The 24535-nt window shown below is 38.1% G+C and overlaps 1 protein-coding gene across 2 annotated transcripts in view; it reads left to right on the top strand.

Moving 5' to 3' along the window:
* exoc5 (exocyst complex component 5) overlaps positions 1–4893 on the top strand; it is an 82897-nt gene extending 78004 nt beyond the window's left edge. For both annotated transcript variants that reach the window (XM_069916914.1, XM_069916915.1), the window contains one exon: positions 3821–4893. In XM_069916914.1, the coding sequence (XP_069773015.1) occupies positions 3821–4009 (189 nt within the window). In that variant the 3' untranslated portion in view covers positions 4010–4893. The remainder of the gene's footprint in view (positions 1–3820) is intronic.
* The last annotated feature ends 19642 nt before the right edge of the window (positions 4894–24535 follow it).

Genomic DNA, 24535 nt, shown 5'->3' on the forward strand with positions numbered 1-24535 from the left:
CTAACTGCTGTGTTAACTGTGTTATTCTTTCATATTCAGTTCTTTTCAATTTGTTTTTACATAATCACCATTTAACCATATTGAAATTCAGCAATAAGCATCATCAGAAAGTGATTGAAAGTTCAGTGATGTGGTGTCAAGATTACAACCTCTCGATGTTGGTAAGACAGAGGAGATGATCATTAATGTCAGGAGAGGGGGAAGAGTCCACATCAATGAAAAGTGTAGATAGCTTTAAATTCTTGGAAAGAAAAGTGCCCTAATATTTGACCTGCATAAAGCATATTGATGCAATGGTAAACTAACCATGCCAACACGACTTTTATTTTTAGAAGAGCAAGAAAATTTGACATGTCCTTTCCCCCCCCACCCCCCACCCCCCATTCCTCAATAATTCTACAGGCACACTATCAAAAGTGTACTTGCAGGGTGCCTCACAACATGGCATGGGAGCTGCTCTGCTCAAGATCTGAAGAAGCTACAGAAAGTAGTGAATGAAGTTCAGAACATCATAAAAATTTACCTCCACCTATATCTCCCACTCCCATGGCAAGACATCCAGCATGTTGAGGGACCCATCACATCCCAGACACACACTCTTCCTCCTCTCATCAGGAAGAAGTCTTGAGAGTAAATACACACGTCAACAGGATAATAGACAGTTTCTTTCCCGCGGCCATTAGGATCCTGAATAACTCCATAATAGTGCAATCATGCTATCTTTGCTTGGTGTAAAAACACAATGCTGGAGAAACTCAGCAAAGATAAAGATATATAACCAACATTGCAGGCTTGAGCCCTTCACCAAGATATGAAATATATAAAGTACACTGTTTGACTGGCTGAGTTTCTCCAGTTACTTCAACCACGGAGTATGCAGACTTTTGTGTTTTACTTCTGCCCTTGCTTGGTATTGGCTGCTTTTTAAAATTGTTACTCTGTTATTGTCTTCTACTATTTTATATAGTTGTATGAATATTAGAGCTCATTTGTTAGATTGCTCAAAGAAGAACCCTTCTCATGACTCGATACATCTTGACAAATAATGTAAAACTGTATGTTTTGTCTTGGTCTTAACATTCCATTATTGATTCACAAATTTTAATTTATAATTTAGGGATTATAAGGGATACTGTAATAAGCCCTTCCAGCTCATAAGCCCATGCTGTCCAAATACACCCATGTGACTAATTCAACTGCTAACCCTGTGCATCTTGGAGGGTGGGCGGAGATTCGCACATGTCATGGGGAGAACATTTAAAACTCCATACAGACAGCGGCGATTAAGCTAACCCCTATATAACTGCCCCACCACAAATGTTCAAATATTAATTAAACAAGTAATCAGAACATATTTGATTTAGTTTTGGTTTCCTTAAAAAATTTTTGTACCAAAAGCCAGTTTGCTTGCAGGTTAGAAATCACAGTGGAAAGACAGTTAAATAGAGTAGTTGAAGAGCAACCACGTTGATGAGTTCAGCAAATCCATGTCCAGAATTGAGATCAGCCCAGGCCCATCCCATTTTCAGTAAAAGAATTGATGCATTTCTGTACTTGTATCACTAGATCATCTTAAATTTCATTTAAAAAAAAACAAGATTGTATATGGCAACTTTAATTATTTGATCAAAATAAGTTTTAATGTTGCATTTTATCCTCATCACAATGTGTGAGTGGAAAGAAAAAAGTTGAGAACCACTGCTCTACACACATCCTATCCATATATCTGTTTAATTTATTCTTAAACATTACAATACAACCACCTCCGGCAGTCCATTCCATTTGGACATCATCCTCTTTTTTTTAAAAAAAAAAGGTACTCCTCAGGTTCCTGTTAAATCTATTTGCCCTCTCACCTTAATCCTATGTCTTCTGGTTATTGATCCCACTCTCTGGTGGGAAAAAAAACCTCATGTTCACCCAACCCCTTCCTCTCACGATTTTGTACACCTCAATGAAATTACTCCTTGTCCTCTTATCCTCCATGGAATAAACCTGCTCAACCTCTCCCTCTAAGCTCAAACCCCAGAGTTCCGGCAGTATCTTCATAAATCTTCAACCAGTCCAGCTCATGATATCTTTCTTAATGTACAGTGACCAAAACTGAACACAGAACTCCAATTGGGCTTTCCCAATGTCTTGAACAACTGCAACATGACCTTCAAACTTTTATACTCAGTACTCTGATTGATGAAGACCAGAGTGTCGAAAGCCTTTGGACCTCCTTAGAGAATTGGTTGACAGATAGGAAGCAAAGAGTAGGAATAAACGGGTACTTTTCGGAATGGCAGTCAGTTACTAGTGGGGTACCACAAGGCTCAGTGCTAGGACCCCAGTTATTTACGATATATATTAATGATTTAGATGAGGAAATAGAAAACAGTATTTCCAAATTTGCAGACGACACGAAGCTGGGTGGCATTGTAAGCTGTGTAGAGGCTGTTAAGGGTGTGCAGGGTGACTTGGACAGGTTGGGTGAGTGGGCAAATGCATGGCAGATGCAATATAATGTGGATAAGTGTGTGGTTATCCACTTTGAGGAAAGAATGGGAGGGCTGAATACTATCTTAATGGTATCCAATTAGGAAAAGGGGAGATGCAAAGAGACCTGGGTGTCTCTGTGCATCAGTCATTAAAAGTGGGCAGGCAGGTGCAGCAAGCAGTAAAAAAGGCGAATGGTATGTTGGCATTCATATCAAGAGGAGTAGAGAGGTATTGATGCAGTTGTATAGGGCCTTGGTGAGACCTCACCTGGAGTATTGTGTTCAGTTTTGATCTCCTTATCTGAGGAAGGACATCATTGCCATGGAGAGAGTACGGAAGAGGTTTACCAGATTGATACCAGGATTGGCGGGACTTGCATATGAAGAAAAGCTAGAACGACTGGGCTTGTACTCTGGAGTTTAGACGTTTAAGAGGAGATTTAATAGAAATGTTCAAAATTCTTAAGGGATTTGACAGGCTAGATGCAGGAAGATTGTTCCCAATGTTGAGCAAGTTTAGAACCAGGGGTCACAGTTTAAGAATAAAGGGGAAGTCCTTTAGGACTGAGATGAGGAAGAATTTTTTTCACTCAGAGGGTGGTGAATTTATGGAATTCTCTGCCACAGGAAGTGATTGAGGCCAGTTCCATAGCTATATTTAAGAGAACATTAGATTTAGTACTTGAGACTAGGGGGATCAGGGGGTATGGAGAGAGAGCTGGAACAGGGTACTGAGTGGATGATCAGCCATGATCAAAATGAATGGCGGTGTAGGCTTGAAGGGCCAAATGGCCTACTCCTACATCTATTTTCTACGTTTCTATCTACCTGTGATGCCACTCTCAAAGTACTATGCACCTGTTCTCCGAGATCGATCTGCTCTTTTAATGCACTCCATTCCCTACCATTCACCATGTAGGTCCCACCTACATTAGAGCTCCCAAAATGCAACACCTCACATTTCTCTGTTTTAAATTCCATCAACTGTTCCTCTGCCCAGTTGGCCAACCAATCAAGACCCTGCTGCAATCTATGGCAACTCTACAATACCAGCCACTTTAGTTCATCCATTTATTTTGTGTCAAACTCTCCTGCAGTACATTGAAGTCACATTTAAATTGTCCAGATTGGGCATGATTATTTCCTGAGAAAAGAATGTAGAAATTTTGATTTTGTGCTAAATATTAATTTTGAAATTTCAAAGGTGGGCCATACCTTGGGCCTATTGAAGTTTTATCCCAACACCACCACCCCCCCAAAAAAAGTGTTGTTTAATATCTATAGTATTTCTGCTACTATTCTTTTCACAATTAAACATTTTCTGCTTTTCTTCACAGATCCCCTTGGTGTTACAACTTTTTGACACGCTACATGCACTCTGTAATCTTCTCGTAGTAGCACCTGACAACCTTAAGCAGGTCTGTTCTGGAGAGCAACTAACTAATCTTGATAAGAACATCCTTCATGCCTTTGTGCAATTAAGGTCTGACTACAGATCAGCACGCCTTGGACGTCACTTCAGCTGAAATCCTTGACATTTGAAATTGGAATATAATGTCGGAGCTTGATCAGGAGTTTTGTGCTTGGACTATTTGGATCTTCAGAAGCTTTAAATATAGGGTATCCCAACCCCTGTCACATAGCCATTTACAAATATAATTAATGGGAAATGCGGAACGTCACTAAAGGGCAGCCATTATCGAACTGTTTCATTTGAAAAACTGGCTATGTTAATTCAAGCTAAATAAAAGTAGTATTTTTGCACAATTTATGCTCTAACAGTAAATTATCCAGAGCTGAACCCCTCGGAAGCCACTAATGTAATTCAAGTTTTGCATATGTTGATACATTCATGTTTATAAATTCAATCAGGGAGGTTGTTGAAGCACTGAATATTAAGTTTAACCTTCGGTTCAATAAACACTTAAATATTTAATGTTTTATCCAGGTATGATGGATTCAGTTCCTCTTGCTTTCCTCGAGGTAATGCTATGTTTATGGTATACTTGTTTATACAGGTCTTTAATTAATCAGTTACAGCAGGTGCCTCTGCATATGAAACATGGTTAATGTTTCATGGGATATTTTCTTGGACTAAAAAATGGTATGTGTGGTTCAGGAGAAAGCGGTGCAGCATGGTTATGCCATTCATACGCAAGTTAATGCAAGAATTTTTAGTTACTAATGAGCTCTGCCGGTAGTGCTCTAATAAATATGTATTCCCTTTGCCATCTGAGGTTACTGTTCTCCATGGTGACAATAAAGCAGGATTATTGAAAGAGAAAGATGAAATGGAAGTTTCAAAAGTCTTTGGACTGTAAGTTGTAGGAGAGAATGAACTTTGTTTTCAGTGTTGGTCAGTTTTAATTGCATTTGCCATTAAAAAAAATAAACAAGTAATATGAACAAACTCGATTTTTGTAGATCATTTAATTGTTTGAATACATTTTGATCATCCATGTTTTGGCATTAAGGCTGAAAATGTAACTTTCACATTTTTTAATATTCCTTTTGTCATTCTATATTATAGATCTGGTTGATACTTGAAGGTTTATATTGTAATTATTTTACGTGCACATGTCCTTTGAAGTATTTTTTTCTTGAGTTAAAGTAAATGATGGAGAAACCAGAATTCTTTCACTGATGGTAAAATTATAAATACTGCTTCATTAAACAGCCAATGACCTCGTGTCTAGTGTGGAGAAGAATTTCTCTTTTGTTTCTTTATTAAATACAGAGTGTTGTGTATCGCAGAATATTCCATCAGCTACATTTCCTTTATTACCTCTCTGTTACTTAATCAAAATAGTCCATAAAGTTGGATGATTAGTTGCAGTTCACCATTAACAATTAATTTTCTCCAATTAATGTGCACCATTTCTGATAATTTTCCTGAGAATTATTTTTGGAACATTTCACTCCATGGAGGTTAAACTGGCTAGACTGCAATTATTGTAGTGACATATTTGCGGTAACCTATGTAATAGGCACCACCCTTCAATCAATGGATCCTTGGAAGATTATGGCGAATTACTTTGCAAATTTACGGTCATTTTGTCTTGGCCAAGTTTTTTTTTGAGACTCCAGTTGCCTCATCTTGACATTTATGATATCCCTGGTGGTATCTCAGCTGCCTTCTGCCTCTATGAGTTGATATGCTTTTTGGTCTCTGATTATTCTGTCTCTGAATTGATTCTTCTACTTGTTGTTTTTGAATGACCTTTTCTGTCAGTCTCTGCTTTCGACCTCTTATTTCCTTTTTTCCCTTAGCTTTCTATAATCAACCTGTTGTTGCTTTGTTGAAGGCCAGCCTTCTTGCTCCATTTCTCTTAAGTTTCCCTTTTCTGACTTGGGAATGTACTTGGACTGTAACTGAAATAGTATTTATACCTTAAAGATTTTCTCATGTTTAATTACAGTCCAAGAATTGCTAGGTTAAAGGTGTACCATGCACAAAGATAGAGATTTTTTAGGCAGTAAAGTGCAAAATACTGCTTCAATTGGGAATACAGCAAGTACAAATGAAGTACAGGTACTAACACAATCCAAGTTGATACCTTAACCCTATATCTTGTTCTCATGCACCTCTTTTATTCAACTCCTATCTCTTGATTGCCATCCAACTATCAAAAACACACCAAAATGCTGGAGGAACTCAACCGGTCTTTTCAGTGTCTATAAGAGACAAAGATCTATTGCCGACTTTGCAGTCCTGAGCCAATCACAGTCACAATCACAGCATCTGCAGACTTCCGTGTTTCACTCTCCATCCAACTATCTATCAACAAGCTGGCTTCTGCCTTGTATACGGTTTTTTCCTTTTACTGGCAAGTGATGGGAACCAGACATTCTCTTCACAGCTTAATCTCATGTTTCATATTGATGACCTTTCATCAGAACCAGGTTCATGCATGGCCTTGGCTTTATGACCAATGGACATTTCCTTTAAGTCTGTCCCATTATGTCAGGAGCGGTTTTGTCCAATTAATAGTGCTTACATTATAAGTTGCTGTTAAGAGTTAAAGTGAGCTGCAGGATTCAAAATTTGAGGATTCAATCTGCAATTAAACGTAACCCAACTCCAAAAATTGTGGACTTCTCATTCTGAGGGAACCTCCATTTGAAATCACTCTAGTCTGCATCCATTTTTTTTTTGATATGCAGAGGTTTGTTAGAAGATAGAAAGCCAAGTCAGAAACTGTAAAGAAAGCAAAGTCTGCAATTGCTGTTGATAGAAATTCAATTAAAACCAACTGATGAGTGGGGAGAAATGGGCCCATGCAGATGCTTCTTTTACACGATTTGCATATACATTGTGATGAATATACTTGTATCAAACACAGTTAAATAATTGTTCAAAATACATTTTTGCCTATTTGCTGTGATATGAGCAATAAATAAAATGCACCAGAAGAGGATTGTACTTAAGTGCTCATTCATTAGCTAACCCAGCTTTACTTTGAATAACAATTATAGGACAGTTGGCTAGCTTGCGCAGTTTTGTCCTATTGAATCTCTTTAACTTGGAGAATTAACAATGGATTCTGTCACTGAAGGGCTCCTGCAATGGATTGGAAGAGATTTGCTGAGATGCCTTGGGAAGTAATTTGTGATTTGGCTTGTATCCTCTGATACAAGGTGTGGCAGATGGAAAAGGAAGTAGACTTCCATTGCAATTGGTCACTATTTATTTCTCTGCTTCACTCCAGATAAAGAATAAGTAGGCCAGTTTAGATTTTTTGATGTAACACATCAAAGCTTCTGCTGTTTTGACAGACCAAAACTGATTATAAGCTCTTGTATCCTTTTTGAATCTGTTTGCTTTTCATCTTAAAAACTAGCACCCTGTAAGATTTGTTCTGTACCTTATTTGTCTCAACAAATAAATCTGTACTCCATGATTTTTGTGGTTGAACAACTCTCTTTAAAAACAAGGCTTGTGTTCTCCAGATTCCTGCCCAAGTTTTGTTGGAATTTCATTGGACTTGAGGATTACAATAATTTTAAATGCAACCCCTTGCCCAATGTAAAGATTGTATAACTCCCTGGCCTTTACTAAAGTTTTAAGCACCCTAACTTCAAACAGAACCCAGCACGGTCATCAGTCAATTATGTCCATTCACTTATTTTTCCAAAAAGTGCCACTTCCTCTGCTAAGTTTACCTCATCATATAAGGTTTTCGTCAAAAATTGTGATGTACAAGAAAACTAAATCATTGCTTTCTCTCCATACCTTTATATTTATATACAAAAGATGCATTGTTATTATTTTTATTGCTGGCGAAGACAAATGAACATTTTGCTTTTGAATTTAAAATGCAAACTTTCACCCTCGACCTGGAAGGAATAAAGCATGCAGATTGTATTTGGCATCCTGAAGCCACATTTGTGAAGAAAACATTCATCATAGTGTGCCCTGAGCTTTAGAAAGCAGGTGTTTGTATTTAGGCAAACCAAGTGAATGTGTAATGTACGGACTATTGACTTTCTTTTGGGCCAGAGTAATCATTTCATTCCAGCTTTGAATGGAGGGATGTTGGGTGCTTACTGGACTCTAGCTTGGCTCACTTATTTCTGCTATTTGTCTGCACTGGAAGTAGAAAAATGTATAGGAACATAATTTAATTCTGTCTTCTTGCTGTGCCAGGTAGAATGTGACAGTGAACTTGAATATTTGAGTGAAAGTGGAGATCTGGGGCTGGTCACCAATTTGGACAGCCTGTCCAATTAAATTCTAGTTTTTATATGTACAAATGATTCCTACCTAGTTTAGGACTCTTATTAATAAAATCCATTTTGTTACTGCACAAAATAACTTGTGTGTATTTTATATATGCTGATTACTTATGCTACATATTTACATTAATGCCAAAAATTGAAATTACAGGTAAACATTGGTGATTAACTGATGAGATTAGCAATGTTAAGATGGGTGTTTTATTAGTCTGCAAATTTGATCACAGTTATATAAACACTGCATTTGTTTATTTGTTTTTTTTAAAACCATCTTCCACTGCCAAAACTGTAATTTTGCTTTTTAGCCATAGATGGCATGCTTTGATAACTACTGTCACTTCCAGTACACATTTTTTCAGAACAATGTACAGTATTTTGAATAGAAATTTCTCCAGAATCTATAATTAAAATAAAAAAATTATGTAGCAGTTATTGTGAGTAACTTATTTTTAACTACTAAGTTTAAAATATTTTCTGGTGGTATTCATGTTATCTCCTTGAAGCTATAGTATGAGCAATAAAACTACAAAAATAAATGTAATAAACCTTCAATCATTCTGTTTCAAATATCCAATTAATATGATAGAGCATAATTGAAATGAATGTTCATTTTTAACTGATGCTGCTTCACTGTCAGTGGTTCTCAACCTTTTTCTTTCCACTCACCTACCACTTTAATCCTTATGCCATCAGTATGTGATTAGTAAGGGATTGCTTAAGGTGGTAGGTGAGTGGGAAGGGAAAGTTGAGAATCACTGCTCTAGACTCGATTGTTACTGAAATATTTTGCTTGAGAAAAATTGTCATTGGCCCATTTCCTTTGGAGTTATGAAACCATGCTCATAACGAGTCAATTAGGTACAATTAAAACAGTGGTTTTCAAACATTTTCTTTCCAACCACATACCACCTTAAGCAATCCCTTGCTATTCACAGAGCACAAATGGCATAGGGATTACTTAAAGTGGTATGTGAGTGGAAAGGAAAAGGTTGCGAACCACTGGACTAAATGAAGTTAGATAAAAGATTTTGAGGGTGTTGACATCAAAGGTTGAATAAAAATTGTCTATATTAGTGGTTTACAAACTGTCCCCCTAAACTCACATTCCACCCTATGCCATCGGTGCTCTGTGATTAGTAAGGGATTGCTTCAGGTGGAATGTGAGCTGCAAGGGAAGGTTGAGAATCATTGCTCTAGACTTGTTACTGAAATATTTTGCTTGAGAAAAATTTCCTTTGGAGTTATGAAACCGCGCACATAATGAGTCAATTAGGTATGATTAAAACAGTGGTTTTCAAACTTTTTTTCCACTCACATGCCACCTTAAGCAATCCCTTACTAATCTCAGAGCACCTATGGATTGCTTAAGGTGGAATATGAGTTTAGGCGATCATTAAAAAAACCACTGGTCTGCATCATTTGATCATGTGAGATGATTCTCATAAGTTTATTGTCATTTATTTGATTGTGCAAGTACAACCTGACAAAACAGATTTTTCTGGACCTTAGTTCAAAACAAGCGGACATGCAACCAGACATAATACACATTCAGACAAATACATATGCAGAACAAGAATTCGTGTATACAAATAAATCTATTGTTTTTTTTAAATATGAGAGTAGATAGTGTGAGCAGTTGCTTTGGTTGTTCAGCATTCTCACAGCCCGTGGGAAGAAGCCTTTTCTCAGCCTAGTGGTGCTGGCTCTGATTCTTCTGTGCCTCTTTCCTGACCGGAGCAGCTGAATAATGCTGTGTGCAGGGTGGAAGGGATCCTCAGTACTTTTATGCAGCTTCTTTTGACAATGAGCCTGGTAGATTATGTTGATCAAGGGGAGGGAGACTCCGGTGATCCTCTACTACTCTTATGGTCCTGTGGATTGATCTCTGAAATATTTTTTCTGCAGAAATCGTATCAGACTGTGATTCAACTGGCCAGGATGTTCTTGATAGAGCTCCTGTAGAAAGTTGACATGATGGTGGCCGATAGCGTTGCCGCTTTAGTCTTCTCAGGATGCGCAGTCACTCTTCTGCCTTCCTGACAAGTGAGGAGATGTGTATTCACGATAGGATAACGTCAATAAAGAACATCCTGAGATATGCATCTTTGCTTTCCAGGTGTTCTTGGGTTTTGTATAGAGCCAGTGAGATGGCATCTGCTGTAGACCTGTTGCTGCAGTAGGCAAATGGAAGTGGATTCATGTCGTCGCTCAGACAGGAGCTGATATGCTTCAACACGAGCGTCTCAAAACAAGTCATCTCTGTGGATGTGATTTCCACGGGTCAGTAGTCATTTAGACAGGTTACCACAATCATCTTGGGCAGCAGTGCGATTGAGGCCTGTTTTAAACAGGTGAGTGCCATTGCCCTGTCAGAATGAGAGTTACTCTTCCAGTGGACTTCCCTACTATGGCTGGCAGCAGAGGAATCCAGCTCCATCACGTCAGGGCTTTGCACAGAGCATGGACAATGCACAGTGAGCTGTCAGGTCCTGGTGGTAGCAAAGTTCCGGAACATAATGAACAAGTTGTGGCAGTTGGCAATTTACAGGGTGTGAGTCTGTAATGTATGAGCCACAAATTCAAGAAATCATCACCTTCGGCATTGAAGAAGATGCGTGGCTGCTAAAGAACATGCAGAGCAGTTTGGGTTGGTGACTCCTTGGATATTGATGAAATTAATATTGTTGATGAATTCAAGAGTCTCCTTGACATGCAATTCAATCAATTATTAATGGTACATTAAAATTAAACAGACTAAGTTTTTTTAAATGTTACATCCTAGGATAATCCCATGGTGTAAGAATTGAGGGATGTTATTTGATGGAGCCAAAGATGGAGCTAAGTGCCAACATTCTCTGAAGTTTAAACTCTTCATCTTTTGCTTTTCTATGTGTCTCCTGAAGACCTCTGCCTGCAGTACAGGACCTCCTTTTCCATCTTCCATTTGATCTGGATCATTTCTGTTGGCTTCACTGTTTCACTAGCCCCAAACGCATGGACATCAAACCATCCATTAGTGCAATGTTATTTCCAAAGTGGAGCAAAGCAGTCCATAAAAATCAAATACTGGAAGCCAGAATTTTAAGAGGGAGCTAAGGAGCTTGTTTCTCTCCCCTCTCACCCCCCCCCCCCCCACCATACACACACAAAACAGTGTGTGAATAAAATGAACTGTTAGTAAGTGGTAGAGATGGGTACAATTGCAACATGTAAGGGGCATTTGCACAGACACCTAGGTAAAAGGATTAATCTGATATGGACCCATCTCTGAGTAAGTGAGACTAGCTCGTCTGGGTAACTTGGTCAGCACAGACAAGTTAGGTCAATGGGCCTGTTTTTATGCTATATAGTTTCATGAAGGGGAATAAATAGCTAGAAAGATAAGTATACTTAACTCAAGTTACTTTATTTTTTAACATCTACCATTGTACACTCTATCCTTTCGTAAATAGCCTGGCCCAAGGCATTCCTGGCTTGTGAACATTGCATGCTATGGGTGAATTTTGTAGAACTAATGGCATAGAAAATGATTGGTGTGGTTTAAATTTTCAGGACTTCGCCTTCCTTTGTTCTTGATGGTATTTTCAGAACAGGCAAACCAATGTGTCAACTGACGGATCAGGCAATGTCTGTAATAATATGATACTAATTCTTATTTGCTATATGTGCTATAAAAACCAGTCTGTTTAAATGCAATTAAAAATGAAAAATTGTGCTCTGCAGCATTATTTTTAATTTGTTCTAAAATGCTGTCGCCATTTTTCACAGACATTAATATTGTCGAGTATGAGTTGTATTAATCACAGAAGATGTATTTCTTTAGAGATCCATCTAGTGTTTTCTGTGATTCACAGAATATGAATGCGGGAGCAGGGGGTAAAACATATTTTCAGAGGAAAGAATTTTAGCAAATAATCTGATTTTTTTCAGCATGGAAAGATATGTATGGTGGAAACCTCAAGAATCAGTTACTATCAGTGTCTTAAAGGAAGGGGAAGAGCAGAAGATGTTGAGATTTGCTGATGACACGAAATAGAAGGGAGAGCATGCCATGATGAGGATCCTTTGGACTGCAATAGTATGACAGATTATGTTATATTTTATATTGTTTTGATATGTTTTATAGGAGATAAATTGGGGTTTTTTTTTAGTGTAGGTCACAAACATTTCACAACACACATCTCATTTAAAATGCCAGAGCTCTGCTCAAGTCAGACAGTCCAGGCTCCCAGTGCTTGTGTAAAGACAATGGAAACTGCTTTGCTGAAGGACTTCACAAGTCTATGTTGATTGGACATGCTGTGGAGTAATGGATTATTGTTTTGGAAAGCAACAGATGACCGAACTCAGAAGATTGGGTCTGGTGCTGCAGTCCATCTGAAGGCAGTTTGCTGTTCTAGGAAGGTTGTATGGTTTTGCAAGCAGAGAGAGTCAAACAGGTTTTTTCTCTAAGTGTGACAGACAGAGAGGGAGACTGCTGATTTTCTTCAGTGGCTTTTTGGAAGCTTGTTTGAAACCCCCATTTTGAAGATGGGTTGTGAGTTCTTAGTTCAGCGTATTAGAAGCCCTTGTGTTCCATACAAGAGGAGATGGCTGGCTGCATAATGTTTCACCTGAGATGAGGGAAACTGAAAAGGAACTCTGTGGTGACCTGAAAGAAAGAGCTTATTATATGGAAACCCTAATGGGGCAAGTTTCTTCGGCAAGACACTGAAGTGGCTGATCAGAAGGAATCAGTTGTGTGTATCTAACGAGCAACAAATCTCTCTGAAAACTGACAAGAACCTTCCTGAGCAGTAACCATTTACCTTTCAAGCACCAAAGCCTGGTGAAGATTCATAAATGTTAAATTCTGTACACAGTTTAAGAATTGCCTGATACTGGTGAACTTGGAGGAGTGAGAAGTGAGATTGGACTGTGAATCAAAGAACTTTTCTGAACTTATACACTCACATTACATACATTTGCGCTTAGAATTAGAAGGGGGTTACATTAAGCTAATAGTAATGAAGTTTATTGCTGTTTTTATGTTTAAAGAAAATTAAAAGTAACTTGGTGAATTGATATTGTTTTGGGGTTCTCTGGGCCTGTCACAATAGGAAAGGAATAGATTGTGTGAGTGGGCAAAATATTGGCAAATAGAGTTCAATGAAGGAAAGTGTAAAGTTATGGATTTTAAAAGGAAGAATCAAAGGGCAGACAATGATCTTTATGGAGGGAGACATGAGTTAGTAAGACCACACTTTCACACCTTGAGTGCTGTAAACTGTTTTCATCCTCTTATTTAAGAAAGGATACACTGGATTCAGCAGCTTAATTCATGGGATGAGAGCATATGGTTGAAGATGTTAGCTTTTTTGCTCAGTACAAGCTCTGTTCTCACTGCTATCATCAAAAAAAGAGGTATATATGCCACAAGACTCACATCACCAGGTTCAGGAATAGCTGCTACCCCTCCACCATTACACTCCTCAACAACAAACTCAATCAGGGTATTTATGGATTCTTTTACACTTTATTGATTATTTTTCTCTGCATTGCATAATCAGTTTGTTCACAGTTCTTTATTTGTTTACATGTGTATGTTGAGTACAGTTTTTTTGCACTACCAATAAGTGGTAATTCTGCCTTGCCCACAAGAAAAAAGAATTTTGGAATTGTATGTGATATCATATATCTACTCTCATCTGAAATCTGTATTCTTGGGAGTTTAGAAGAATGACAGGTGATCTTATTGAAATATACAAGATCCTAAGAGGGAAAAACAAGGAAGATGTTGAGACTTTAAAAAATTTCAAAATAAACTTTATTCACCATGTATGCTGTACAGTGCATGGTCTTAGCAAATTTATAATATCCTGTTCATAAATGCACATAGAAAAACAGTGCAAAGCCCATTAACAATCATAGTCTTAATCATTTGTACATTCTGTTATTGCACCTTGTAGAGCCATGAATGTGCCCTCCAAGGTTCCTCTGTCTGTTGTTTGAAGAGCACCCCAACTAATCTTACCCCTCAATGTCTGGATTAGAAGGACCTCAGATTGGATTTCCACCAGTGGGAGAGCCTTAAATGAGGAGATATGGTTACAAGATTAGGTGTGGTAACTTTATACTGCAAAGGAATTTTATCTGCCAGTGGCAGTGAATTTAGAAGACGTAAGACCTAAAATGAGGCTGTTGAAATATCAATTAAAATTTGTTAAGCTCGCTTTAGCAGTGGCCAGGAAATGCATAGCAGTTACTTGGAAATCTGATTCCCAGCTAGGTTTAGCTCGCTGGAGATAGAAATGCAGAATTGTGTTCCCCTGGAGAAGATCATCTAGAACCTCAGAAACAGGTATGATGTATTTTCAAGAATATGGAATTCATACCTAAGGTATCGGGGTAAATCTTTAACTATCCTGTCTCTTTTCCCCACTGGTGCTTACAGCACCGAAGGGCCCAGATAAGTTAAGTTATTTGACCTTTGATGGGAGTGGGGTTTATCCAAGGTAAAGCCAATCTTTTTCTCTTGTTCTTTCTTTTTTCTTACTTTTTCTTCTTTCTTCTTATTTCTGGGAGGGTTCCTCTTATTTTGTTCGTCTTTCTCTCTATTATCTTTTTCTCCCTTTGGTTCAACGTGGACATTGAATTTGCATTTTTGTAGCATTATGGTAATTTTTCTTTCTTTATAATAATTGAATCACATGTTGACCTTTTTTCTCACTTTAATTGCAGCAAACAGATCGATATTTTGTTAACATTTACTGATATTGATATTTTTCTTTTTGATTGTTCTTCATTTTGACTGCAAGTTGATTGAAAATTCTCAAAATAAAATATTCCAATAAAAAGATGCCACTAACCAGGAATAAGTATCCAGATAAAAATTAATGCTAGTTCTGCCATGGATTTCAGGGAAATTTAAAATGGCAAACTGTCATTTTGTGATACACGTTTCTATTGAATGGTGCAGTTGCCATTTCTAAGCTTCTGCCACTTTGTTAATACCTCTGGTTAAAAAAAATGTTGAAATATGTTAATTGTTAATTCTTGATGTGCCTGCATGAGATCCTTTGCTCCTGGATGCAGAGGGACTTTTTTTTTTGAGTTTAATTAAAAGGATAAATCTAGGAAAGCTGGTGAATCATCATCCAGGACTTGGTCTGATTTCAAAATATTATTTTGATAGCCATAAGTAACATGTCTCATTCAGATAAATATAATTTAAATGAAGAGCTACCGGGACCAATGCCTGAAGAGGGCGCACAAAATCAGTGAACCGGTGCAGACTCGAAAGGCCAACATGGCCTGTTTACGCTCCGTAAATGGTTATATGGTTATAACAGATCATATATGTGTTATCAAGCAAAATGTCCAAACAATGCATTGTTATCTTTTTCTTTGTGTTTTTGCTAATGGAGAAACAAAGTAAAAAGATTGGGGACATAGCGTGAGAAGCAGTAAGGTAACATGAAATACTAAAAGGTGTTGTGGGCACATTACCAGACATGCTCATAAGTTTACTGCAGCAGCCTATCAGACAGAGAGCAGTTCCTCAGCCTTGGTCCTGTGAAGGCTGTACAAAGACAGCACAAGCATCTCCAGCCATGCATATTTATGACAGCCACAAACCGCCCTCCCATGCATGCTTCAGATGTTGCATTATATTCATCAAAGTCTGAAGAAAGTACACGGAGGAGGAGATGGGAAGCTTGTATCTTTTTTTAATCATCACTCACTTTGCTTTTCCAGTCATTTGCTCAGGTAAGAGGTTAGCTATTAAAGCGCCAGCGACCCGGGTTTGAAACCGGCACTGATTGTAAAAAGTCTGTGTAACCTGCGTGGGTTTTCCCTGGGGCGGGGGGCGGGGGGGGGGGGGGGGAGAATCATCTGGTTTCCTCCTATGCTCCAAGACTTTAGGTTAATTGGGTGTAATTGGGCGCAACGGTTTCAATGGCGGCTTCTACCAGGTTGTAAACATTTTTTTTTTAATTACAAAAAATTGTACCTTTGATCTTCAAAAGTGAATGTAGTATTATGAATTTGGAATAAACAACACTTTCTTCATGCTTTGAACTATTCTGTTCCTGGTTTATATTTCTGCTTTATTAATATAAACAGTACCACAGAAAGCTAATGTTTTGAGGGCTAATAGTCATGAGCAAGTCTTGTGGGTATTAATCTTCCCACTGTGTCCAATCTAGTGTTCTTTTGTGTTGTGCCAGATATTAAATTAATCACATTGCTTGTAATAAGCATGCACATATTAACTGCAATAGTAATATGCTGATAATGATCTCACATCTTTTCCATCCTGATATTTTGACATTCTTTGCATGTCTTGTATGCAGAAGAACACAATAACGATTAAAAATATCAGTATAAGACTGGAATAAAATGTTGGATAAAGCATTGCTGAATTCCAAGGAAGAAAGATGAAAATTTACTTCAGAAATGCCAGCTCTTAAAAACAAATGTTTTGATTGAAGTACAATTAGAAGTTGCTCATTTTTTAAACTATTTGAACTCTATTTCCCTTCCTCTAACCTTGTACTGCACTCAAAAAGTATAATTGCTTATGCAATTTTATTGGGTGGTTTCCATCAGTCAGATTACATTAGAAGCTGCTTGCAGTTTGTATTTATTTAGTCATTCAATTAACTTACAACAGGGAAAAGATTAATGGTTCATTTAGATCCCATTTTAGCTACTTCTATCTAATCCTAACTGATTCACCGCTGACTAGATGACTTACTTATCATTCATTGACAGTTTGAGGAGGTGCTGCGTCCACCTTTCATAAACTTAGCACATAAAGCTCAGTTGGGCTCCAATGATATGTAGATACATAACAGAATAAAGCAATTTAATCTCTTCTACCAGTGACAGCCTTTTGTAGACTTATTCCTTAGTCCTCCTCTATTCTCACATCTTTGAAAAAGTGCTTTAAATGGTTATTCACTTGCTTTTAAATAAAAGCATAATTAGTTCTGCCCCATCACATTTCTGTTGAAGTATTAGGAATTTTTCAAATATGCTTCTATCCTTCCAATTTGATTGTAATCTTAGCTCCTTGTTCAACTGATCAACAGAATAAGTTTTCCACATTTTGTTAAAATGCCACAAGCAAATCAGTTTTATTAAATCTGATTTTTTTTTTTTAAATCCCATTCTTGCATCTCTACAATTAATAAAACATATTATCTCAGTAAATTTATTATTAGCTCCCATCAATGGTCTTGACATCTTCTTTAATAAAATAACATAGTCAAAACAAAAAAAAACCCACAGAAATTGCTAGAAATACTCAGCTGGTCGGACAACTTCTGTGCAAGAGAAACAGAGTTAATGATTCAGGTCAAGGGATTGAGAAGAAGAAGTTGGTTAACTCTGTTTTTCCACCTTAACAAATGCTGCCTGACCTGGTGAGCACTTTCAATTTAATATTTCAATTTTACACTATCTGTAATCTTTCATAACATAAACATAACATAACAATTACAGCACGGAAACAGGCCATTAGGCCCTTCTAGTCCGCACCGAACCAAACACCCCTCTCTAGTCCCACCTCCCTGCACAATGCCCATAACCCTCCATCTTCTTCTCATCCATATACCTGTCCAACCTTTTCTTAAATAATACAATTGACTCCGCCGCCACTATTTCTCCCGGAAGCTCATTCCACACGGCTACCACTCTCTGAGTAAAGAAGTTCCCCCTCATGTTACCTCTAAACCTCTGCCCCTTAATTCTTAACTCATGTCCTCCTGTTTTAATCTTTCCTCCTCTTAACGGAAATAGTCTATCCACATCCACTCTGTCTATCCCTTTCATAATCTTAAATACTTCTATCAAATCCCCTCTCAACCTTCTACGCTCCAAAGAATAAAGACCCAATCTGTCCAATCTCTCCCCATACTCCAGATGCTTAAACCCAGGCAACATTCTGGTAAACCTTCTCTGCACTCTCTCCACTCTGTTTATATCCTTCCTATAATTAGGCGACCAGAACTGCACACAGAACTCCAAATTAGGCCGCACCAAATCGCTTCATTAACTATCAAAACGACTTCAGAATTCATTGTTACAAAATTTGTTGCTTTGCAGCAGCGTCACATTTAACAATATAAAAAATAAAACATTTATATAAATCACCTTACAAAAATAAATCTTTCAAAATTAAATAAAAATAGTGCACGAAAAGTCAAAATGCACACTGCTCTCTGTGTGAAAAAAATGAGCCCCTCAGTTCCCTCTTAAAATTCTGGCTAATTTTTATGAACTGCTTTGCTCCACTTTAGAAACACCATAGCACTAATGGGTGGTTTGATATACATGCGTTTGGGGCTAGTGAAACAGTGAAGACACAGAAATGGGTAGGATAAATGGAAGGTGGAAAAGATGCTGAAGGCAGAGTGTCTTCAAAATCAGATTTATTGTCATAAACAAGTCACAAAATTTGTGCTTTTGTGGCAGCTTCACAGTGCAAACATTCACATAAACCACTTTACAAAAATGAATAAAAAATAGTACACAAAAAGTCAAAGTGAGGCAATGTCTTGGTTCATTGATTATTAAAGAATTTGAGGGCAGTGGGTAAGAAGTGGTCCTTGTGCCGCTGAGTGCTCGTCTTTAGACTCATGTACCTTTTCCCTGATGGTAGCAGAGTGAAGGGTGCATGACCTGGGTGGTGGGGGTCTTTGAGGATGGAGGCTGCTTTCTTAAGAAACTGCCTCATGTAGATGTCCTCGATAGAGTGAAGTCTGGTGTCTGTGATGTCGTAGGCCGAGTTAACAACCCTCTGGAGTTTTACCTTGTCCTCAGCGTTGGCACCTCTGTGCCAGATAGTGATGCAACCAGCCAGAATGCTTTCCACAGTACACCTGTAGAAATTTTTGAGAGTCTTCAAACTTAATTCTAACCAATGATTTGCATACATTTAATATTACATCTGCTTTTGTACTTGTACTTAATTTATTACAAATGAAATCTTTTTTTAAAGATGAATTTCTCTTCATATTTTGAATCCTTCTCTTTGCTGCTTTTAAAATATTATCCAGTACCTATGTGGTCTTATTTCTGCATTAAATTTCATTGAACATCTCTTCAATCTGCTAACCTGCTTATGTCCTTCACTAACTACTGAATATTCTCATCCCACTATCTCCAAATATTGTTTTTTACTAACTGTCCAAAATGTTTCCCTTAAGCTACAAAATCAAGCCTTTTTATCAACGCTAAATTTTTCATTCACCAACGAGTAATACACTCATAGAATGTGTGAAGAACAATAATGATAATTGAAATAATTCATTGTAGGAAATGTTTGGAGATACATTTTCTTTATTTTCAATTTAGTTGTAACTAGTAAAAGCCAAATAGAAGATGGTTTTCCCTTAATACTGTATTCAGAAAAAAAAATACAGCTGTTCATATGAAAGACAAAGATTCTGGAATGAAATCACTGATGCTTTAATAAAAATGATGAAATTGTTGCTGGTAATATTTGAGCAGGTGGTTAGGATTAGTTTTACTGTAAACACATTTGTTGATAAGATTCACTATTCTGCATTATAGCGATGGATATTAGCATTGTCAACAGTTCATTTTCAACAAAGATTTGCAAAACGTTCTTGGTTTCACTTTTTACCTGTGTCAACAGGAAAGTCTGATAGGCTGAAATAGAATATTATAGATTCACCACTGTCCTCCGACAAAGTAACGGTTCACAGTTGGCAAACTGTAAATGAAAGCTGAGGAATAATGTGAAATACTGATAAATGAAAAATGCCATATATGGGTATTGAATTTTGTTTCATTTTTGTCATATATTATTGAACCAAAAAAAAAGTATAACATCTGATAATCTAACCAAACAGTTTGCTCGGAAACTGAAATTTGTACAGATAACTTATTCTCCATCCTACACCCAGACTGAGATCTGTACTGTGGCATCTATTCTCCATCCTACACCCAGACTGAGATCTGTACTGTGGCATCTATTGTCCATCCTACACCCAGACTGAGATCTGTACTATGGCATCTATTCTCCATCCTACACCCAGACTGAGATCTGTACTGTGGCATCTATTCTCCATCCTACACCCAGACTGAGATCTGTACTGTGGCATCTATTCTCTGTCCTACACCCAGACTGAGATCTATACTGTGGCATCTATTCTCCGTCCTACACCCAGACTAAGATCTGTACTGTGGCATCTATTCTCCGTCCTACACCCAGACTGAGATCTGTACTGTGGCATCTATTCTCTGTCCTACACCCAGACTGAGATCTGTACTGTGGCATCTATTCTCCATCCTACACCCAGACTGAGATCTGTACTGTGGCATCTATTCTCTGTCCTACACCCAGACTGAGATCTGAACCGTGGCATCTATTCTCTGTCCTACACCCAGACCGAGATCTGTACTGTGGCATCCATTCTCCATCCTACACCCAGACTGAGATCTGTACTGTGGCATCTATTCTCCATCCTACACCCAGACTGAGATCTGTTCTGTGGCATCTATTCTCCATCCTACACTCAGACTGAGATCTGTACTGTGGCATCTATTCTCCATCCTACACTCAGATTGAGATCTGTACTGTGGCATCTATTCTCCTTCCTACACCCAGACTGAGATCTGTACTGTGGCATCTTATTCTATTTAAATATCAGCAATCATAAGCTAAAGGAATAGTAGTCTCATCTTCTGACTAGGCAAGTTTCACTTGCTGGAGCTGAATATTATTTATGTGTTATATTCTTGAATTTAGTCTTTCCAGCTTGTGTTCAAACTAGCCAAATATAACTAGTCATCATCAGCCTCTAAATGTTAACTGTTTTTCTTTCTTGATAAATGTTGTCTGACCTGATGAATATTTCCAGCATTCTCTTTTATTTCAGATTTGCATTGACCGCAGTTATCTTTTTTTTCTCCTGTAGACATTCAAAACAGCACAGTTAGGATAGTGGTTATTGCAGTGCTGTTGCAGCACCAGGGATCGGGTCTGGGGTTCGAATCCAATGCTGTCTGTAAGGAGTTTCTACATTCTCCTGTGTCTGCGTGGAATTCCTCTGGGTGCTCCGGTTTCCTCCCACTGTTCAAAAACATATTGGGGGTATAGATGAATTGGGTGTAATTGGGTGGCAGAGGCTCATGGGCCGAAAGGGCCTGTTGCTGTGTTTTCTAAAAATTAAAAAATTAAAATCTTCTATTTTCATAGAAGACACACAAACATTTCCAGACACATGAGCTGACACAATCACCTTTTGTGGCACCCACTTTCACTGTCTCCACTTCACCCTCTTTTTCACAGGAAAACATGTTTCTTACAATTTCTGGTTCCAATCTAAGATCATCTTCACTGTTTCTCTTTCCACATGTGCCTAACCTGCTGAGTTTTTCCAAGAGCCCCTTTCACACTTGCAAGTGATCCCAGGAATCAAATGCCAATCAGCCTTTAAAGTGCCTAGTGTGAAAGCAAAATCAGCGGGGAAGTACTGGGCTGGGGCGGCCGGCGGGGGAGAACGGGGCTGGGGCAGCTGTCCCCAAGAATCCTGACATCAAAAGCTCTCACCTTTTAGATTTAGCAGGATTTTGTGTGTGTGCATAAGCTCCGTACTCCCCTGCCGGCCGCCCCAGCCCCGTAGTCCCACGCTGGGGGACTGTCAGGCAGAGGGGAGAGTAGGTGTCCGCAGCGGGAAGGGTAGGTTTCAGCAGCGGGGCTGTCAACACGTCTCCAGCTGACTGTCAACAGCCTGCCTGCTGCTAGGCACCTAAAAGCTGCTAGCAGCTTTGTCTGAGCTGCTTTCAGGTGCAATGGGGGATTATTGGAGCAGGATATTATACCTACAGGAGAAGGGTTGGGTAGGTAAACCTCCTGGCCGCGTTCGCCACTTTTAGGTGGCCATTCTGACAGCTGCATAGGAGTACAATAGGCTGCTTTACAGTCGGGTATTGTGACCACCTGAAAGTGGCTCAGTCTGTGACAGATTTGAAACATTTGCAAAGACTGAGGCTTTTTTTTTGCAAGGGAGAACCATTCTGACTGCTGAAGAGAAAACAGCTTTTTGAAGCAGGTCTTGTGGCCAGCCATTTTGTGGAAAATCAGAGCAAAGCCTGCTCTGGGAATGACTGGGCCTTCTCGGTGGATTGACCTGGGAAGCAAAGTACTTCATTTTGAGTGTGACTAACAGTGAAGGTCACTTGGAGCGACTGGTGCTAGGGTCTTAGAAGCTTAGTGAAAGCTGCCCAGTTTGATTCCCGCCTACAAAAGGACCAGGAATGTTATGACCACAGTTTGTGTAAATGGACATTTCTTCAAAGTCAACACAAGGAATATATGTGAGTCTGTAGCAACTACAACTCCAGTCTTCCCATAAGTTCATCATTAATTCTGGGCATCAAATTTCAAAGGCCTACGCTTCAACACTGAATTTGAAAGACTGAACTTTGAAGTTACTTTCTAGATTTTGGCCTGGACTGTAATGGTTTGGGTAACTCTCACACTCACTATATCGTGTTAAGGATGGTTTAAGAGTTAAGACTATAACTTAAGAGTTAGAAATAAAATTAGTGATTTAAAATTAAACACTGGTTCTGTATCTATTGCTACTCATTTTGTAACAACAGCTTAACTTGAAAACTAATAACGAATATGCAATTTACGATGATACAATTACGGAAGTTGTTTAATTATTGTCGCTGCTGAAATTTTATAATAAAAGGTTGATTTAAGAAAAGTAAGGTAAGATGCCGAATATATAGAAGCATTGATTGGAGAGCACTTTGGTCAATAAAATCAAACAAGGCCCCATTGTGGTTAAATACTCAGTGACCTCTCTGAGTGAAGAATGCACATGGACATCTATGTTGTAATCTTTCATAACATTAGCCTGGAGATTGCAGTCAACAGTATATGTTGGACTTTGATATGCAGATTTCACCTGTTTTGCTTGTTAAGTTCATTGAGCAGCAAATCGAATAGAAATATTCTGAAGTAAATAAATTTAAGAGGAAAAAAGAAACCAAAAATGTTGACTAATTAAAAAAAATTATTTGGATGGATTAAGAGAAAAGCTGATCCCAAGCATCACATGCAAGCTTTACAAATCAAAATAAATTCAAGATCAGGGAGATTGTTCAGCAGTAATTATAGCTTATTGTGAATGCTGATTCAACTAAGCAAAATATTTTAAGTGGTATTTTTGCAATTAGAATAATTCACAAAAAGATGAAATTAATTCACTGTATATGTGTCAAGTGGCTCGTCAAATGTTGCTGCAAAATAGCTTGTGGAGGAGCAGTGACTCATTGACGGTAATGTTTTGTTGATCAACCAATAATCAAGGTGAAGAGTGAGGCATATTTTTCTTCTGTCTCTTCCCAAATTCTGACCCAATCTTGTTAAAATTTCCCAAAATTAATGAGAAAATGCAGCACTGCTACAAAACTGTCATGTGTACTATCCATGCATCCTGTTGCAGGGAAATTCACTGCACTTAACATAAATTTTTTTAAACCTACATGCAGGCATATGTGGAGAATTGAATATATCATTGTCGGAGTAAAATGACAGTTCATTGAAAAGGTTGTAGTTCAATCATTTGAAGAACTGGAGAGTTAAAATTGAAGTAATTCATACTGAAACAAATGGCAATGTTATAATTAAGTAATTAATAACAATGAAAAAAATACTCCTGGGGGATCATTTTTCATTAGATTTCTAACATTTTTTAAATTTAGACATGCAATATGGTGTTACAGAGTTCTGTGTTGTGTATTGGCCTATGTGTTATATGGTTTTATGTTAAAAAGTGACCGTTTGCCTTAGAGAGCCAAGGTGAAGGTAGACTGCTGAGAGAGTGGGAAATGGACTGAGCATGTGCAGAAAATTATCTAAAAGTTTCTGGACTTGGACAATAAACCACCACTGGGGGTGCTGTGGAGTGGAAGAAGGCCCAGAGCATGAGTCATGGTCTGGAAGACAGTTTAGAATGTTGGGATTTCAAAAAGGATGAACATTAGGGACATAAGGCAGCCAGAAGGATCCAGACCAAGCCAGTGGTTCCTCTCTCTGCAAGCAACACAAGACAACTTCGAATTTTGGACCCTATTGTGCAATTTCAAGGGTTCCAAAGTTTCAAGTGCTTTATGTTGTCTGTATTTTTCTCCATGAAAAATTGTATACAGTTAAAAGACCATGCAATTTTGGATTTTGTTTCAAATTAATTTTTACATTGAATTTCTCTTCATGGTGTTTAGGTGTTTTATAATTTTCTATCTATTCTTAAAGAACTATTGAAAACCAGAACAAGGTAAAATAT

Source organism: Narcine bancroftii, chromosome 2 (genome assembly GCF_036971445.1).
Source record: "Narcine bancroftii isolate sNarBan1 chromosome 2, sNarBan1.hap1, whole genome shotgun sequence".
NCBI lineage: Eukaryota > Metazoa > Chordata > Chondrichthyes > Torpediniformes > Narcinidae > Narcine > Narcine bancroftii.